General features: G+C 41.2%; 1 protein-coding gene across 2 annotated transcripts in view; it reads left to right on the top strand.

Moving 5' to 3' along the window:
- LOC116385416 (F-box/WD repeat-containing protein 7-like) overlaps positions 1-18,899 on the top strand; it is a 20,121-nt gene extending 1,222 nt beyond the window's left edge. Inside the window, exons 1-13 of one of the 2 annotated variants that reach the window (XM_031850858.1) lie at positions 5,375-5,631; positions 7,616-7,698; positions 7,841-7,979; positions 8,874-9,008; positions 9,135-9,258; positions 11,032-11,168; positions 11,271-11,384; positions 14,188-14,369; positions 14,479-14,704; positions 15,416-15,482; positions 15,690-15,833; positions 16,813-16,962; positions 17,289-18,899. In XM_031850858.1, coding sequence (XP_031706718.1) covers positions 5,593-5,631; positions 7,616-7,698; positions 7,841-7,979; positions 8,874-9,008; positions 9,135-9,258; positions 11,032-11,168; positions 11,271-11,384; positions 14,188-14,369; positions 14,479-14,704; positions 15,416-15,482; positions 15,690-15,833; positions 16,813-16,962; positions 17,289-17,428 — 1,680 coding nt within the window. In that variant the 5' untranslated portion in view covers positions 5,375-5,592 and the 3' untranslated portion in view covers positions 17,429-18,899. Of the gene's footprint in view, positions 1-5,374; positions 5,632-7,615; positions 7,699-7,840; positions 7,980-8,873; positions 9,009-9,134; positions 9,259-11,031; positions 11,169-11,270; positions 11,385-14,187; positions 14,370-14,478; positions 14,705-15,415; positions 15,483-15,689; positions 15,834-16,812; positions 16,963-17,288 lie in introns of those variants that run through there. The other variant, XM_031850857.1, reaches the window with a different exon arrangement.
- Positions 18,900-18,934: the final 35 nt, after the last annotated feature.

Below are 18,934 nucleotides of genomic sequence, written 5' to 3'. Positions count from 1 at the left end.
TGTGTGTGTGTGTGTGTGTGTGTGTGTGTGTGTGTGTGTGTGTGTGTCCTCTTACTCTTAATAATTCAAAAATACTGCATTATAGAGGCAATTTAATATTTAATAATTAGCTATTTATGATTTCTATTTACAGTTAATGTCCAACTAAAATGAAGAAAACATAAAGAAAAGAAATAATAATAATTCTATTACTGAACTTATTATTATTAATAAGTACTACGCACACACTCTAGGTGTGTTCAGGAATGTGCAGCAGTGAACATTCCTCAAATTCCTCCATCGGGATCATGGGATATGAAGTCTCCTCTCATGGGAACTGTTGGCTTATGATGCACACACACACACACACACACACACACACAGAGAGAGCGCGCCATACTGGTACAGAACCAGGCGGCAACCTCCTTCAAGTGTTAAAGCTGCATTCTCTCTAGTGTCCACCAGGGGGCGACTCCTCTGGTTGTATAGAAGTCTATGAGAAAATGACTCTACTTCTCTCTTGATTTATTACCTGTGTGCGTGCGTGCGTGCGTGCGTGTCAGACAGATTGTATAAACTAGGGCACTAATCCTGTGAGACCTGCTGTGTAATCTAAGAGTATTTTCTAGATTGCGACACATAAAGGAGATTATAAACATCAGCGTCCTGAACGATGAACCTGAAAGTGTTCACGGTTCATTTCCCGTCTTGAGGAGTTCGTGTTTAACGGGTTGATTTTCATGTCGCAGTTTGAATCCTTTGACACGATGCGGTCCAGAGAGAAAATACAAACCGTCTCATTCATGAGCTCAGACTCAATCTGTGAACACCGGAACCAAAGAGAGACGTCTGTGATTGAGATCTGCGGTTCAAACGTTCTTGGTTCCCAGAGGATGAACCCTGATGTCTTCATTTCATCTATTGCCATTCTCTGATCTAAATGTTAATTTACAATACAAAACATTTGAAGACGTCACGTTGGACTTTCTCCTGTTTTATCAGCTTTTATCAATATTTTCTGACAAAATAACCTAATTGATGATGATGATGAATATTGGTTATTTGCAGCCTTAACGTCCAGATCCACTCCTTCTGTTCTTACCTTTCACAATAAAAGCCCCGGACGTACACACGACAAAGAGTCTCAGCCGTCACAGAGGTCACATCTCTGTCACAATGACGAGTTCAAACATTAAATATTGAGTCGTCACTCTCGTGGTGTGTGAAGGCTGTCCGTCCTGATAGTTCACAGTAAGCTCACGTCCGCAGATTCATCGTGTGCACGAGGTCACATTCCAATACCGCCGAGTCAGCGCACCACACACACACACACACACGCATTCCTGGAGCTGCGGCAGCATTCCTGGAGTCTTGTGCTCGTCAGCAGGACAGGGGGTTTGAACCTGCGACCTTCCGGTTTTAGTCAAGTCTCTTTTTTTTTGCGGCCTGAAAATTAATTTTTTACTCGTCTACGTCGTCTCGTAGTTCAGAGGAAAGCGTCTGTAAACATAAACGTGTATATAAAATGATTTAATGATTATTTAAACAATATGTTCACGTGCGTATTAACATAAAATCAATATTTCATTTTTTTAAATATAAGTAATATAAGTAACTTATAAACTAATATAATTCTGGATTAATTGATGCTGTTTTGAATCTTTATTCTACAATTTTAATGTCAGTTTTTAGGCGATGATGTAATTGTCTCTGACTGGCTGTGTCCACTTCCTGTTGTTGACGTTTGTTTTGTAAAGCTGCTCGCTGTCTGTTATGAAGCTACGCCGTCGGAGGAAGCAGCAGGTTTCAGGTGGCGTGCGTCTTCAGGACAGACGCCTCTCTGTTAGCGCTCCAGAGATGAGACGACGCTTCAGTTCTGCTTCATGTTGAGTTATTGTTGTTGAGAGCAGACGGCGAGGGAGCGCTTTGATCCTCATGTTAGGAAATACACCAAATAAAAAACACGCGCCATAACTGGAGGTTTCCTGCCGTCTTCTACTCATAATACGGGAAAGAAGTGTGTGTGTGTGTGTGTGTGTGTGTGTGTGTGTGTGTGTGTGTGTGTGTGTGTGAGCACCTGTTCCTCATTGTGTTTTACAGTTTGTAAGGCGACGCTAAAGAATGCCAGTAAAACCTTTCGGTTGTTTTCTCGCGCTCCCCCCGCTTTGTCTTCCTCCTCCTGAGTTCTCGTCCTCATCCTCACGTCCCGCTTTTTTTTTTTTTCCACACGTGACATATACACATATACATACATACATACATACATACATACATACATGTATGTATGTATACGGGACATTGGCGGCTTCATCGAGCCCTTAAAGTGATGTCTTGTTGTCGTTAAGACGATTATATGTGATATAATGATACAAATAAAGCGTTTACTTTCACCAGATTCTGTCGAAAACAATAAATCGTGAGCTCTTCAACGCAACTATGAAGTCATGATTGATGCTTCATGTATTCATGAGGAAGGTTACATCCTCCTCATCGCTGCTCGCACAACGGACACCTTCAGTTCTTTGAGAAATGCTTTGTTTTCTCTCGTTGTCTCCACGTTGGACGAAGAATCAGAAAAGTCTGGATGAATGGAGGTAAATGGGTTTCATCCATCACTTAATCACTTGTGCATTTATGTTTTTATGAAGTTTTTGCTTTTGTTAAACGCACATTTACTCGACTTCATCCAGACTTTCACTGTTTTTTGATTCTCCGTTCACCGGACAGACGATGAGAGAAGATTTCAAGGTGAGAAACTGATATTCAGACGATGATTTTGTCGGTGAAACATTCCTTAAAGTCACAATGCTTCATGTACATCGTCATTTATTCTTGTTGCATTTTTCTTTTATTGAACTTTTCCTCCTCAGTCAAGAGGAGAAACTCCTTTGTGATATGTTAACGACTGGTTTTTACGCACAAAATGCATTCAAACTACTCACTTAGGGGTACGTGCGCTATTTGGTCTTTTACATAAAATTGGCAAAACATGTAAAAGAGTCTCTTGTTATTGTTGAACCTGATTTCTTCCTCTTCCTCCTCTAACTGTTCAACCTCTGATTTCTCCCCTGAGGACACCTGCAGCTTCGACGCACCGCGACTCATTAAAATATACATGAGCACTAAGTCTCTTACATCCCTGCAACACTCCCTGCATTCATTATTGATGGACACACACACACACACACACACACACACTGTGTTTGCTTCATAAAGGCACCTGTTGTTTGCTGCATTGCACCTCTGTAATGTTTCCCACTGGAAACACGGCAGCTTGTGTTTGGATCCTGTTTCAGTGTTGAAAGTCTTCACAGGTTCAGATACTGAGATGTATTGGTGTAGTATTACACAATGTTTTATGTTTTTAAATAGTCTGAATATACAGAATAGCTGCAGCATTGTTATGGTTTTTATTTATGAGATGATAAAATGTGATTTCTGCAGTGTTGAAGATGTTTTCTGGTCTTGTAGTGAAGTAAAAGTATAAATACTACAGTTATAAGAAGACTAGTATTGCCCCTAGAACGGCCACTGTCCAATCCCGCATTAGCAACCGTAAATAGGCGCGAGAAGATATCGTCAAAGTTTAGAGGAAACGTCGTGTTGTTTCGACTTTCACGAAGCTAAAAAACAACAAAAGAGACGTCTGATATGGATTTAAACCGTGAATCCATCAAAGATCAAGAGAAAAACCACTTTGTTTGCTCCGAGGTAAGAAGCTAATAACGTTAGCTAGCTTAACGCGTTAGCAAACAAAGAGTTTAGAATGTTAGTTAGCATTAATTTATGATATCTAGCGTATGGATCAAGGCCACAGCGGGATAATTCAGATTTATATTGGGTAATAAAAGCTAACGTTAAACATTATTACACTTAAAAAACATTATATTGATATTGTTTGTCCTTCAGGTGAGCGTTTCCCTCCATTTTAACGGCCTATTTATTCACAATACTCCGTTATAATCAAAGTTATATCGTGAATGTATATACTGTATACTGTAGTCCTTTCTGTCTACTCAGTCTCTCGGTTATATCGTTTCAGAGACTAACGAACACTTCAGGGGTGAGTTTCTACTGAACTCTACTCAGAATATTCAGAGAGATGAAACATCAATCAATCCTTCACACATTCCTCTGATCCTCTCGCTCGTCATTGATTCTTCACACACTTGTAGGCTAATCCAGCTAGCTCATGCTACACACACACACACACACCGACTACAAACAGAGACCTGAGCCTTTGAAGTGGTTTCCAGTCTGACAGTAGTTAGCTCCAAGTATAAAACACACACACACACACACACACACACAGAGTGGAGTGTGGGAACGAGTCAGCTGTTTTAATGCAGAACACACACTCCAGTCTCAGGTTTTACAAGGACCGTCGGAGGGGGGGGACTCAGTGGGGCTGCATACCACAGAAGAAGAAGAAAAAGAGAGAGTTTAAAGAGACAAAAGGAAAACAAAAACACTTCTTTTCTTGTTAGTATTTTTAGAAATACTACTATATCTTAAATACAACTCAAGCTAAACACATTAACTCAAGTACTTTATTTTAGATTTGAGGTATAATTTTTGTACTTTGCTTCGTCTCAGAGACAAATATTGTACTTTTACCTTCAGTACATTCGTCAAACAGCTTTAGTTACTTTGTATTTTCTGATTATTAATACAAACTATGATGTTTTATTATAGATTAAAGTACCCAGCAGTAACATTAAAGTGATGAATAGATTAATAAATATAATATGTAGTATTTTGAAATGAGCCATTCTGCTTCATGAGTACTTTTACTTTTGGTACTTTAAGGGGCCGGGTGATTGACAGCTGGTTTTGGGAACCTTTTACCTGCAGTGAATACTTCTCATTTCCAGCACAAACTAGAAAAACATGTAAGAACTTCCTGGTCTGAAATCAAACTATTACATTTTGGTTCAGATGTTCATGTTCCCCTGAGGATGCATCGTTACAACAGAAATAACAATAATCACGTGTCCGATACTTCGTGACCTGCAGACCTAGCCTCAGCCGCTCTTTGTGTTAGCATGCTAACTAAGCGGATGTTAGCATGCTAACACTACGGTGCCTCTACGTCACTCCTCCTCAGTCCAAATATGGTCACTTCCTGTTCACTGGTTGCAAAAAATCCAAGATGGCGACGGCCAAAACAGAGAACTCGAGGCTTCAAAATATCGTCCACTTCTCTCCCTCTGTCTCTCTGCCTTTATCTTTCTATGTCTCTCTCTCTTTCTGTCTCTCACTTTTTTTGTCTCTCTCTGTCTCGCTCTCCCCCCTCCCTCCCTCCCTCAGAGAGGCATGTCCCTACGTGTTCTCGTGGAGGTCGCTCTACTCTCTGAACACACAGAGAGAGAGTCAGAGAGAGAGAGAGCGAGAGGGAGAGGGAGAGTCAGTCCTCTTCAGCGGATCCTGAAGCAGCAGCACGAGCTCCACACGGACTGGTTCCGTTCCTAAACTGATCGGTTTCTACTAATCGATGGACCGGATGGATCGTTGACTGTCGGACATTCTGCTCTTGGATTAAATCTCTCTTCATTTACATATTTTAGTAGTTATACACAAATATTTTTATATTGCTCGGTCTCGAGGGCAGCCATGGGTTTCTACGGCAGCTTGAAGCTCATCTTCTACAAAGTGAGTATCGATCAGTGACGTCAGCAGCTGCGGTTTCATCTCTGTCCTTTTTATTTTTTATTTTTTTTCATTCCGTTGAAAGGCTGCGTCGCGCGGTGTATCAGGGCTCGTCAGGCTCGCGCAGCACCGAGATGACGAGGCGTTTCTCCCTGACAGCGGAATGCCTCGGCGGCGCGTGCGCGCGTCGGTGTGCGCGTGTGGACCACTGCGGAACCGAGAGAGAGAGAGACCACTCATTCCATGTCTTTGATTATTGATCAGCTGTCAGTGTGTCTGTACACTGAACCAGTGAGCAAGGCAGCGTGGAGGGTTTGAATCCCTGTTAAAATGTGCTTAATTACAGATGAATGAGCTAATATCTATAAATTAAATCAAGTAGAACCTGAGTATCTAATGCTTATCAAAAAGTTAAATCCTCTTAAAAACTGTATTTTGGGGTAAATATGGTGTAAAAACTATGAAAATGATTTAAAATCAGACAGAACTTTCGTGTCTAATACTTGTTCATCCTCACAGCTACAAACCACAAGACTCAAACCTTATAAATGTAAATGTTTTGCTTCCTCACACAGTGAAAACACAAGTAAACGTGGATACTACACTGTGAGGCTGCCGTAAACTCGTATTTTGGGGTAAAACTTTGTGTAAAAATCTATTTAAATCTACTAGAAATTCAGTATTCAGTGCAAATTTATCTTTACAGATTCAAACCGCAAGATTCAAACCTTAGAAATCGTAATGTTTTGCTTTCTTACACCATGAAAACGCAAGTAAAAGGGGAATATTACACATTATAAAATAGCAAAAATACTATAAAAATGATTTAAAATCAGACAGAACTTTCGTGTATAATGCTTGTTCACCTTCACAGCTACAAACCACAAGACTCAAACCTTATAAATAACATGTTTCACTTCCCCTCACTGTGTAAATACAGATTATAGAAGCATATTATCACTCATAGGTCACAGTTCAGCCTCTTCTCGTCATCATATCTCATTATATTAATGCTTCTAAATGTCTCAGTATAAAGTCTCTACAGTAACACTACTGTGAGGACAACATACACACACATATAGAAGTGTTAAAGTGTATTATGGAGATTTTCACTTAAAAACACAGACGATGGTCGGAGGTCGCAGGTTCGATTCCGTCCTCGGTGCAGATATTACAGACTGAAACATTCAGTCTTCTTTGTATTTTATTTTGAAAAGCCAGCACAGATTATGCAGCCAGTTGTGATGCCGAGAGGAAGGAGGACGCACACATGCTGTCCTGTGCATCCTGTGTGTGTGTGTGTGTGTGTGTAGCTGCCCGTTAGCGCGTGCTGCTCTATTTTAAACCGGTGCTGCACCGGCGACATTCCTGTGATTTTCTGCATTCCTGCGTTCATTCACTGAGAGAGGAGCTGATTCAGACCTCTGGATGGTTGCGTTCGTGTCCCTCTACCAGCGTAGGTGTTTTCAACGTCGAGTATCTCTTCATTAACGCTGACTTCACACAAACATTCGTGGCTCCGGAGCTTCTCTGGTGTTTCCTCAACACGTGTCAACGTGTCAACGTGTCACTTCAACGTGTCTCAGATGGTTTATTGCCAATCAGCGTCTCACATGCGAGGGATTTTCCTTTTCTTGTTCATAACGGTCATCTTTATAGCTTCACACTGCAAGATTAAGACATTCTAAATGTGTCTTTACGTTGTGAGAACACAAGTTAAAGAGGGATGTTACACAGTACAGCTGCTGAAAATGGCTTTTTGGGGTGAAATATGGTGAATAAACAACATAAATCTGTGATTTTATTAAAACAATACACAACTTAAGTATCCAGTGCTGGTTTGTCTGCATAGCTTCAAACTACAAGAATAAAACCTTAGAAATTGACTACGACACAGTAAATCCAGATACAAGTTAAATACATTGTATTACATTCAGATATATTTCTACCACACTGTCTCACCGTTTCTTTGTCTTTCCACCGTTAGATGAAGAGGAAGTTGGATCACGGTCCAGACGGCCGTCCGTTCCCTTCAGGCAAGAAGCGCTGCAAAGGAAAAGCATACCTCAGGTAACGCCATGTTTAGATATGATACAAACAACAACAACTTTAAACCTTTAAACCTACTTTGAGATGCTAACTGCTGCAGATGCTAACGTCCCTCTCTCTGTCTCTCCCTCTCTCTCTCTCTCTCTCTCCCTCCGTCCCACAGTCCTGCCAGTCTGGTTCAGTCCACCACACCGACCACGTTCGGTGACCTCCGGTTGGCCAATGGGCACTCTGCTCAGCGGCGGCGCGTCACCTCCGGCCCGCCTCCCTCCGGCCTGCAGGACTGGCTTCACACCTTCCAGGTCAGTTCTTTAAACCCCCCCCCCGTACAGAAATCGTCCAATCACAGCTCAGTAACCGTCGGTGTGTTGTTATTAGCATTCCCAGCTAACTAGCTAACAACCTATAGCTTCTCCTCCGTTCTCATTCGAAGCTGTGGCTACAAAAAAAACAATGCACCGGAATTTGTAAATATCCGCCAAAATGATTCCGTACGTTAACCACGCGATCATGAACGAGGAAGTATAAAGATCGCAAAAGCTCACAGAGTGGATTGGTCCAACAAACGTGTCTTTTTGACCCAGCAAACCGCGGTTCGCTCCCCGTGTGGAACAGGAAGTTAACATTGATTTATTTGTCACGTAACGACACTCCCATAGTTATGTTAAGGTTTACTAAGTATTTCACGATCTTTTTCTAGCTAGATAGCTACATCAACAGCTGTCATTAGGCTGTAAATAAGACGCTGCTTTTGTCTACTTCTGTCTGATTGTTTGAAAGAATTTCTATGAATTTTTAATGGTAAATCTGTCGTTATCGTCGTAGAATATATTAATCACGTAACGGTAACCTAAAGGGAGCGCGGGCTTTGATGAAATGTAAATCACGGTTCATACTTTAAACCAATCATCCCACGTTATACAGCTTGTGTCACAACAGATACGTGTTAAACCTGATGGGTTTGGAAAAAACTACACTCGGATAGAATTAAACACACTCAGTAAAAGTGTGTTTGTGAATATCTTCCGCTCGCTGCACGTAAACACGGCGCGCTAGAGGAGTGCTGCCTCCCAGCTGTTCTTATATAACACTAATAATAAAAACATAGGAGGACAAACAGACTGTACGAACTCTTTTGTAGCTCGGGGGATGAAGTTATAATGATGCTCTTCCTCCTCGTCGTCCTCGTCCTGCAGGCCTGGAGCGGTCCTGAGAGGCTGCTGGCTCTGGACGAGCTCATCGACAGGTGTGAGACCAGCCAGGTGAAGCACATGATGCAGGTGATCGAGCCTCAGTTCCAGAGGGACTTCATCTCCCTGCTGCCCAAAGAGGTACGACACGTATACCATGTCGTATAACGTTATTTATACTGCACCTTTAAAGTGCTTTGACGGACAAAGTTATCATGTTATCATCTGAACTAGTCGTTAATATAACGTGTGGTATCTTGTTATCAGCTGGCTCTGTACGTGCTGACCTTCCTGGCTCCCAGAGACCTGCTGCAGGCCGCTCAGACCTGCAGGTACTGGAGGATCCTGGCTGAGGACAACCTGCTGTGGAGGGAGAAGTGCCGCGAGGAAGGTAAACAAAACACACTGTACACAGTACTAACACAGAGAGGAATGAAAGAGTGAAGTTTGGTGAATGTAAGAGCTGCTGAAGTGGAGATTTATCATCAGAGTCTGAGAACAAACTCATTTAGAGGAAACGTCCTTTAAAGAGACGTTTAGTTCCATTACAGACATTTAGAGACTCTACAGGTGAACACATGAACTCATAGATATCACCATGAAACTTCACCACTTCATCACTCACATTAAGAAGACTCTACAGGTGAACACATGAACTCATAGATATCACCATGAAACTTTGACCTTTATATGAACACAGACATTTCAGACGATTTATGTTTGTATGCGTTTGCAGAAAGGTCTTACTAATGTGGCTCATTTGTTGAAGCTGTTGTGACCTGGCAGACAGAGAACAGGGACTCAGTTGGTGTGTTGTTTTTCCACCTGAGGGGAAATGCAAACAGAATGAGCTGACTGGATGTACAGTTCTTTCTGAGTGTAACATGCAAATACAGCTACACACAGCCAGTCAGTCACTCCTTCATTCAGCGCAATGCAGTGGCTGTGTGTGTGTGTGTGTGTGTGTGTGTGTGTGTGTGTGTGTGTGTGTGTGTGTGTGTGTGTCCGTCCCCCCTGGCGTTCTGCCAGTCAGCCGAGATTCACTGCCAGCACTCGGCAGCCATACCAATGAGCCTACCTAGCGTTAGCACCACACCACAGCCATACTAATGAAGCCGGCTTCTTAAAATAATCCTGATTTGTATTTACGCTGTTGCTCCGCTGTCACACCGGTGGGACCGCCGCTGGCATGAGCCGGCACTCGGTGAGAATATGAATGCAACTAAACCTGCATTAGCAGAGTGCCAGTTACATACTAATGAAAGCTAGCTCGCACTAAGTAGTAGTCTGTAACAAAGCAGTTATCTTTATTTAGTTATCTTTAGTCAAAAGATTATATTTTATCTTACAGACCTTTTTGAGGACATAAACATTCTGAATGGGTCCCTTTGTGTTTCCTGTTACAATGTTTGTTAATGCAGTAGCCATAGAAATAAAAAAGGAAATCAAATCAACGGTACAGCATGGTGGGATTAACAAGCTAACTAGCTAACCAGCCAGACGCGATATAATTACAATTTTAACAACTTAATGATGCTTCATCCACACACTCTTTCACGGCGTAGGAAAGCACATTGTTATCACCAAATGAGAGAGAACTTTGTTAGCCACATTTTCTGTAATCAGTGTAGCATTAAAGCATGGTGGCATTAGCAAGCTAACTAGCCTGACGCTAAATAAGTAAACTTTTACAATTGAATGCTTCATCCACACAGACTTGTCATGGCGTACGAAAGCACATTGCTATCGCCAGATAATAGACAACCTTTTTTAAGCTAATTTTCGGTAACCAGTGTAGCATTAAAGCATGGTGGCATTAGCAAGCTAGCCAAAAGGCTGATTAATGGAGAACAGCGGGCTGGTGGTCAGTGGCAGAGCTGGGTCTAACGGTCCCTACTTCTCACTCCCCGCCGCTCTGGAGAAGGATACGCTAGCCAGCTAAGTAGCCGACAGCTAGCGTCTGCTCTCTTCCGATGCATCAGGGAACTTGATTAGCTTATCTTTATTAGCCTCGTTGTTTTGGATAGAAGGGTCGATTGCGTAGCCCCAGGTTTTGAAATATCTGAATACACGCTGAGAAAAAAACAGAACAAAGTCACTTTTGCGAAGATGTAAACAGTGAATTTTTGCCATTTTTACTTACTGTCTGTCCTCCTCTCCCCAGGTGTGTCAGAGTATGCGTCGTGTCGTCGCAGGAAGTGTTCGCGGCCGGGTGTGGCGGCCAGTCCGTGGAAGTCGGCCTACATTCGACAGCACCGCATAGAGAACAACTGGAGGAAGGGGGACACGGGAGAACCCATGGTACACCGTCGCACCGGTTCAGCTGAACACGCCGAGCGTTTGATATGTAAACACCAACCGAGTGTCATTAAACCTGTTTTTTTTTTTTTTCTCTCTCTGCAGGTGTTGAAAGGTCACGACGATCACGTGATCACCTGTCTGCAGTTCAGCGGTGACCTCATCGTCAGCGGCTCCGACGACAACATGCTCAAAGTCTGGTCCGCCGTCACCGGAAAGGTAGGACGCAGTGTGTCTGCAGAGACGAGATGTATTGACTATGGAAACCAGGATTTTATAGCAAACAGTGTAGTATTATTTTAGTGGTCAGTGTAATTTAGAAATCAGTTTCATAAACGTGGTGATTTGGTGCGTAGCAATAAACGAGAGACAAATAGTAAAAAAACACGTTTACAATGGAAACATGTTTTTAAATTGGAGGAGCTGTACGGTTTGTCTAAGAATGTGCAAAAGTAAACATTATTTATTCAAAATAGTTTATTTGTGTTATTTTGCGCGCCTTAATAAATCTGTTTTACGACAGCGCTATGAAGCCAAAATACAGATTTTTGCTTTGATTTAACTGCAGCAAACGGATCAAAAGTGATGCCGAAATAACTTCATGATGACGTTGATTTGTAAAAAGTCTGAATTCATGTTTTGTTAGTTTTCTCTCCGCAAGACGACAAGCAAATAACTTTTAAAATGCTTGTTTTCTGAATGGAGTTTGCATCGATCAGCGCTAGGCTAAGCTAACACTGTAGCTGCTCCATCGACACTCAAAATAACGTCATATTGGCGTAAATACGACAGCAAATTCTATTGTTTATACACACAAAAAAGTGATCATTTAAAATGGTTGTTATCGATGAAAGGTTTTCACAAATACAATAATTATATCCTCCATTTCTTCTTGACAAACGTGAAGACGTCATAAGAATCTCAGCGTTGATCGGCTTCTGCGACACATCGGTGAAAAATTTGCGTGTTTGAATTGACTTTGTACGTAATCGTGTTTTTACTACAACCACCGTCAGTACTTATGTTTTGTATCGTTTCCAGGTTGTGAAACAATGATTCCTGTCATGAAAAGTCCAACCTGTCAAACACGAATTTGTACATTGTCGGTTGATGAATCAGAGTCGCACAAACGTTAATTAATCCAGTTAAACACGGTTCACATGTTGGAACGAGACCAAAGAGTCGGAGCCTGAAAGTGAAGCAGCTGAATGGAATTCATTCTTCATCGATCTTAATCTTTGCACCTTTTCTTACTGCAACATGTCAACATGTCTAAAGGGGGAAACTCGATCACATTCACTCCAAATATCACCAGACTTTCTGTTAAATTGTGTTAAATTGAATGTGCTTTTATTTTGATAATCCAGTAATGGAAAACATTCTTTTTTTCTTAAAGACAAAAAAAAATTGTTTAATCCCAAATATGAGCTGCGCTGAGTGTTGCATTTAGAAGTCACCGTGCGTGATGAATTAGAGTAGAGTAGATTAGAGGCTTTTTAATGTAGGTCAACTGAATATTAGAATATAAACTATAAAGCTTATGTGGCCGGATAGAACTGACAGCAGTAGATTAGTTTTAGGCGGACCAGTTGTGTTAGTCAGGGTGTGTCGGAGAGACGTTTAAAAACACTCTCTATACACTGACAGCCTGGGGCTCTGTTTGGATCTTTATGTGTGTTAAAGGTGGAGAAGCTCTCTCTCTCTCTCTCTCTCTCTCTCTCTCGTTTTAAGCGTATATCTGTTTACTCTCCTCCGTACGTTTGAAGTAGGGTTATATAAAGTACTTCTCAGTAGTACCATAGATGGAGAAACGGACCGGAGTACCAGCAGGGGAGCAAAGAAAATGTACTGATGTGGAAGTATTCTAGACACCTGAAAAACAAAAAATCAGTTCAAGTGTTTTAATATAGTATATTTTCCTGACTGGAAGCATCACAAACGTGTGCACCAGGACAGGAGGGCTCTACAGCAGCTGATTGAAACCTATCTGCCGAATATTAGCCACATTCTCTAACCGGACACACCTGCTCTCTCCTCCGTCTAGACCTGCCCTTTAGAGTGCGTGAGTGCGTGAGTGCGTGAGTGAGTGAGTGAGTGAGTGAGTGAGTGAGTGAGTGCGTGAGTGAGTGCGTGCCCTGCAGAAAGAAAAACACACATCTGTAGCCTGGAGGGATGACGGGACGTGTTTCCGCTCGTCCGCTCTTGAATGTATCACCTGGATTATCAGGACGTGATGATCACAGTAGTAACGGTAGTAACAGGGAGTTTCAGGGAGTACTGCAGTACCCCCCCTCCCCCCCCCTTCTGTCTGCGCAACAGTTGCCAAGGCAAAATAAAAAGGTTTCCTCTGTTGCGCAGCAACCAGCATTACAACACCTTCAAGGTGAAACTGAATTCTCTCTCTTCAAGAGTGTATTGAATATTCACACACACACACACACACATTTATACACACACATTCAGAGGACATACATGCCAAGAACACACTTCATGTGATTGATGATGTAATGGGTATTTACACAGAAATTGTTGTGATACATGAGTGAATTTATTACTTTTAAAACATGGTTTTCTGGTTTTTCTCATATTTTTTTTTAAATGTATTTATTTTATAATTAATTCAGTTTTTAAAAATCAAATTTAATTAAAAAACGACAAAAAAAGAAGAAATCTCATTATCATTCACTGGTTTTGAAATATTATCATTAATTAAGATTTATTTAATTCATTAATTGTATTTATACGTAAACATTAGCAGCGATTGAGTGTGTGATAAAGTCCACAAAGCTTGAGGGGTTCAAATCCTACATCTCCCATAATGCACCTGTCTTTCTTTAGACCCTCTCTTCTCTGGAAACACCAATGTCTTTCTAACTCCGGGTCAGTTTTTAACACAGATTTTTTTTAACAAAAAAAAAGAAAAGACAACCCTCGATGACATCACTGTGACATCACTGTGACATCACCACCACCACACGGATGACATCACAGTGACCCTGGTTAATGTCTCCGCCTCTCTCAGTGCCTGCGGACGCTGACGGGTCACACCGGCGGCGTGTGGTGCAGTCAGATGGCCGACGCCACGGTGATCAGCGGCTCCACCGACCGGACGCTGCGCGTGTGGGACGCCGAGAGAGGAGAGTGTGTCCACACACTGTACGGACACACCTCCACCGTACGCTGCATGGGTCTACACGGGAACAGGTAACACACACACACACACAACCTTCACTCTCACACCAATAAGACGACCTCTAGCTGCCCCCTGATTGTCTGACGCAGCAGTAATCCTCCCCCCCCCTCTCTGTCTCAGGGTGGTATCGGGCTCTCGGGACACGACGCTGCGCGTGTGGGACGTGTTGACGGGCCGCTGTGAGCACGTGCTGACGGGACACGTGGCCGCGGTGCGCTGCGTCCAGTACGACGGGCGCCGCGTGGTGTCGGGAGGCTACGACTACATGGTGAAGGTGTGGGACCCCGAGACGGAGGCGTGTCTGCACACGCTGCAGGGACACACCAACCGAGTGTACTCACTGCAGGTACACACACACACACACACACGACATCATCACCTCGAGTGATGTCACGTGAGTCGGTTAAAGACGGCGAGTTTACAAAATAAAAACTAAATGTGGAGTTTAAAAAGAAGTGATCGCTGATAGCTGCTACTAGCATAACACAAGCTGTCAATGGTTCTGATGCATTGTGGGTAATGTAGGTGCCAGGTAATAGTGTATTTAAGTAAAAGCCTTAAATTATTCTACTGAATTAAAAGGAGTTTCTAAAATATTTAAAAGTATAAATGTGTAAAATCAAACTTCTGTGGATCCTTAAACTCTCAGATTACATTGAAACCAGATGAGAAGAGATCAACGAGTACAAGTACTGAGGTAGAAGAAGTTCAGCGTCTGTATGTACACGCTGACATATCGGTTACCTAAATATGAAGTGCAGATGTCAGTACAAGAATAGACGGTAGTATAAATACGAGTACACGACAGGGATACTGTGATGAGGCTTTTTTATCTGCTCGACTCTTATTCACATCTTTATACTTTATAATCTGATCTTTCCTTTTTTAATATTTAATATACATATCAACCCTCGAGATGCACATATAAAGAAAGTATTAGAATACACTGTTTTTTTTTTTTTTTAAAGTTAAAGTTAGGATGTTATTGTCATATACACATGTATGAAATGTGACTTCTGCATTCATTCATAAATGTATATTTCTTGTGTGTCTGCAGTTTGACGGCGTGTTCGTGGTGAGCGGCTCGTTGGACACTTCTATCAGAGTCTGGGACGCAGAGACGGGTAGAGACACATTTATTTACATTATTTAAACATGTACTTTACACTCACACAAAATAGTTATTATTAAAAGTAATGTACAGCTTAGAAGAGGAATGATGATATACAGTTTAAATTACAACTACAGAAGTATAAAGTCGTTGACGTTAAGTTAAACGTCACGTTGTTAGAATGAGTTCATGAGGAGTTAAACCACTCGTTCCTGTCCAGGTGCGTGTGTTCACACGCTGACGGGCCACCAATCGCTGACCAGCGGCATGGAGCTGCGTGACAACATCCTGGTGTCCGGGAACGCCGACTCGACGGTCCGAGTGTGGGACGTCCGGACGGGACAGTGTCTCCACACGTTGCAAGGTGAGGACAAGAAAACAAAAGAACAAGGAGAACAATGAGAACTCCATTTAGTTGTCGACTCGGCGTTAAAACACTCTTTAGTCCTCCGGGAGAAAGAGAGGAAACGACACAGAAAGATGAGAGAGAAGAAGAGCAGAAATGAGAATAAAACCTGAACTAAAGGTAGTTCATTAAAGAAAGTAAAAGTACTAATACTACAGTGTACAAGTACTCTGTTACAAGTAAACGTCCTGCATTTATAACTCTACTTAGTAGAAATACAAGTATTGGCATTAAAATAAACTTATAGTACGCATGCAGAATAATATAATGTGTGTATACAGTTGCTGGTCATATAATTAGAATATCATCAAAACGTTGATTTATTTCACTAATTCCATTCAAAAAGTGAAACTTGTCTATTATATTCATTCATTACACACAGACTGATATATTTCAAATGTTTATTTCTTTTAATTTTGATGATTATAACTGACAACTAAGGAAAATCACAAATTCAGTATCTCAGAAAATTAGAATATTGTGAAAAGGTTCAATATTGAAGACACCTGGTGCCACACTCTAATCAGCTAATGAACTCTAAACACCTGCAAAGGCCTTTAAATGGTCTCAGTCTAGTTCTGTAGGCTACACAATCATGGGGAAGACTGCTGACTTGACAGTTGTCCAAAAGACGACCATTGACACCTTGCACAAGGAGGGCAAGACACAAAAGGTCATTGCAAGAGAGGCTGGCTGTTCACAGAGCTCTGTGTCCAAGCACATTAATAGAGAGGCGAAGGGAAGGAAAAGATGTGGTAGAAACAAGTGTACAAGCAATAGGGATAACCGCACCCTGGAGAGGATTGTGAAACAAAACCCATTCAAAAATGTGGGGAGATTCAGAAAGAGTGGACTGCAGCTGGAGTCAAGCCACTCTTGAACAACAGACATATATATATATATATATATTTTCTGACTTGGTCTCGTGTCTCTTCAGGTCCCATGAAGCACCAGTCTGCGGTGACGTGTCTCCAGTTCTGCAGAGGTCTGGTTCTGTCCAGCTCCGACGACGGGACGGTCAAACTGTGGGACCTGAAGACCGGAGCCTGGCTGAGGGACGTGGTGGCCCTGCAGAGCCGGGGATCAGGTACTTATTTATTTTCTTTGTTTTATATATTTTATTAATTGTATTTTTATTTTAAATTTTTATATATATATTTTTTTTTAATTATTATTTTTTTAATATATATATATATATATATTTTTATTTTTTATTATTATTATTTTTTTTAAATATATATATATTTTTTGTATTTGTTTTGTTTTATTATTTTTATTTTTATTCTAGCCGTATAAGTCACATTGTTAAGTCTTGTAAACAGGAACTATTTTATTCATTTTTATTTGTAATATTTTATATACTTTGTCTTCCTTGTTTTCTCAACCAATCATGCGTCTCTCTGCTCTCCTCAGGCGGTGTCGTTTGGCGAATCAGAGCGTCTGACACGCGGCTGGTTTGTGCCGCCGGCAGCCGGAACGGAACGGAGGAAACAAAGCTGCTCGTTCTCGACTTCGACCTCGAGGACCAGAAGACGAAGACGGAGACGGAGTGAAGAAGAAGAAGAAGTTTATTCTGTTGAACCAAAGTTGAACAACAACAACAACAACAACAACAACAACACCTGGACGGACAAAGAAACGTCTCCGCCGGTTTGAATGTAACGAGCGGAGAAACGAGGGTTTTGACTTTTCCTGAACTCAACGACGCCGTTTAAAAACAAAACAAAACCAAAATGTTGAGCGACGGAGACGAGCAACGCTGCTTTCCAACCCAGCAGTCGCTCCGTCTCTTTGTTTTGTTTCTTTCCACCACAGTTGCCGGTGTGAAGTTGCCCGTCTCCGTTGCTGTAACGTGTCAGGAGAACGCTGGCCGTTAGTTCTCTGGTGAAACCGTGAAACCAGAACGATGGAACCACAAGAGGAGCCGAGCGACCGCGAAACTAAACCTCGCTTCAGAGTTTTTAACGTTGAGATAAAAAGCATTAATTTAAAGACGTTTACAGGTTCACGGCACGTTGAAGCGCTCATGTTTTGGTGATTTATGGCGCCGTAGCGTCATAACTGAAGCTTCCCTGAACACTAAATCACAACATGTATTAATTAATCCTTATTCATTTGGATTAACAGTCATTTTCTTTAGACCCGTATTCATAGATTTCACTATTTATTCCTTCAAAGTTGAATTAAAATCAGAGAAAAGCAGATTTAATGAACCGACTTTACTCTTAAACCTGCTTTTTATATTATTCTTTACAAATTAAATCACTTTTTTCGGGGACTCCTGAGACGCTTTTACTGTAATTTAGCAAAAAAAAATCAATATTCAGAAAGATTAAGGAAGCAAAGAAAGGACGTTTGATTATATACACAACCAAGCACCTTATTGATCAATTAAATCACTTCTAATTCATTAATATTTCACTTTGAGAACAATCTGGAATATTTCACAAAATAAACAATATAAAATTAAAATGAGTTTAAAACACTTTAACAAGAATTAATTCCACTAAATACTTCAATGTTTAAATCTAAATTACCACTGAGTTATAGCATTAATATTACACTTTGAAAACATCTGTATTCATGTTGTTTTTATATATGTATAATGATTTATATGTCACAATATCAGAAATATCAAAATGTGTTATTTTGTCCTTTCTGAGCTTCCGTAGACCCTTTGACTCTAAAAACCCAAATCTCTGAAACGGTCTCACCTCGTGTTTCTCCTCTTATGAAACATTTATTAAAGATTTAAAATCTACAACTCAACAGATATTAATCCAATATATATATATATATATATATGTGTATATACAAGCTGCCGTTGCTAGGCAACAGCTCCAGCCAATAAGCGAGAGTCCTGGGCGATGTTTCGCCCGGCAACAGGCGGCGTTTGAGGCTCCGATGACGTCTTTGTAAAATACTGTAAATATGAAAGATGTAAATATTCAGCTTTTTATAAGAATCAGAGAAAATATTGTTGAAAGATGAATGTGTACGAATAAAGATGAGTTTTATAATAAACATTGAGTGACGTGTTTATTCTCAGATATATGAAG

Source organism: Anarrhichthys ocellatus, unplaced genomic scaffold (assembly GCF_004355925.1).
Source record: "Anarrhichthys ocellatus isolate YVR2014 unplaced genomic scaffold, GSC_Weel_1.0 scaffold11, whole genome shotgun sequence".
NCBI classification, from domain to species: Eukaryota; Metazoa; Chordata; class Actinopteri; order Perciformes; family Anarhichadidae; genus Anarrhichthys; species Anarrhichthys ocellatus.
Note: the sequence above shows the minus strand (reverse complement) of the source record. Positions and strands in the feature narration are given on the sequence as shown.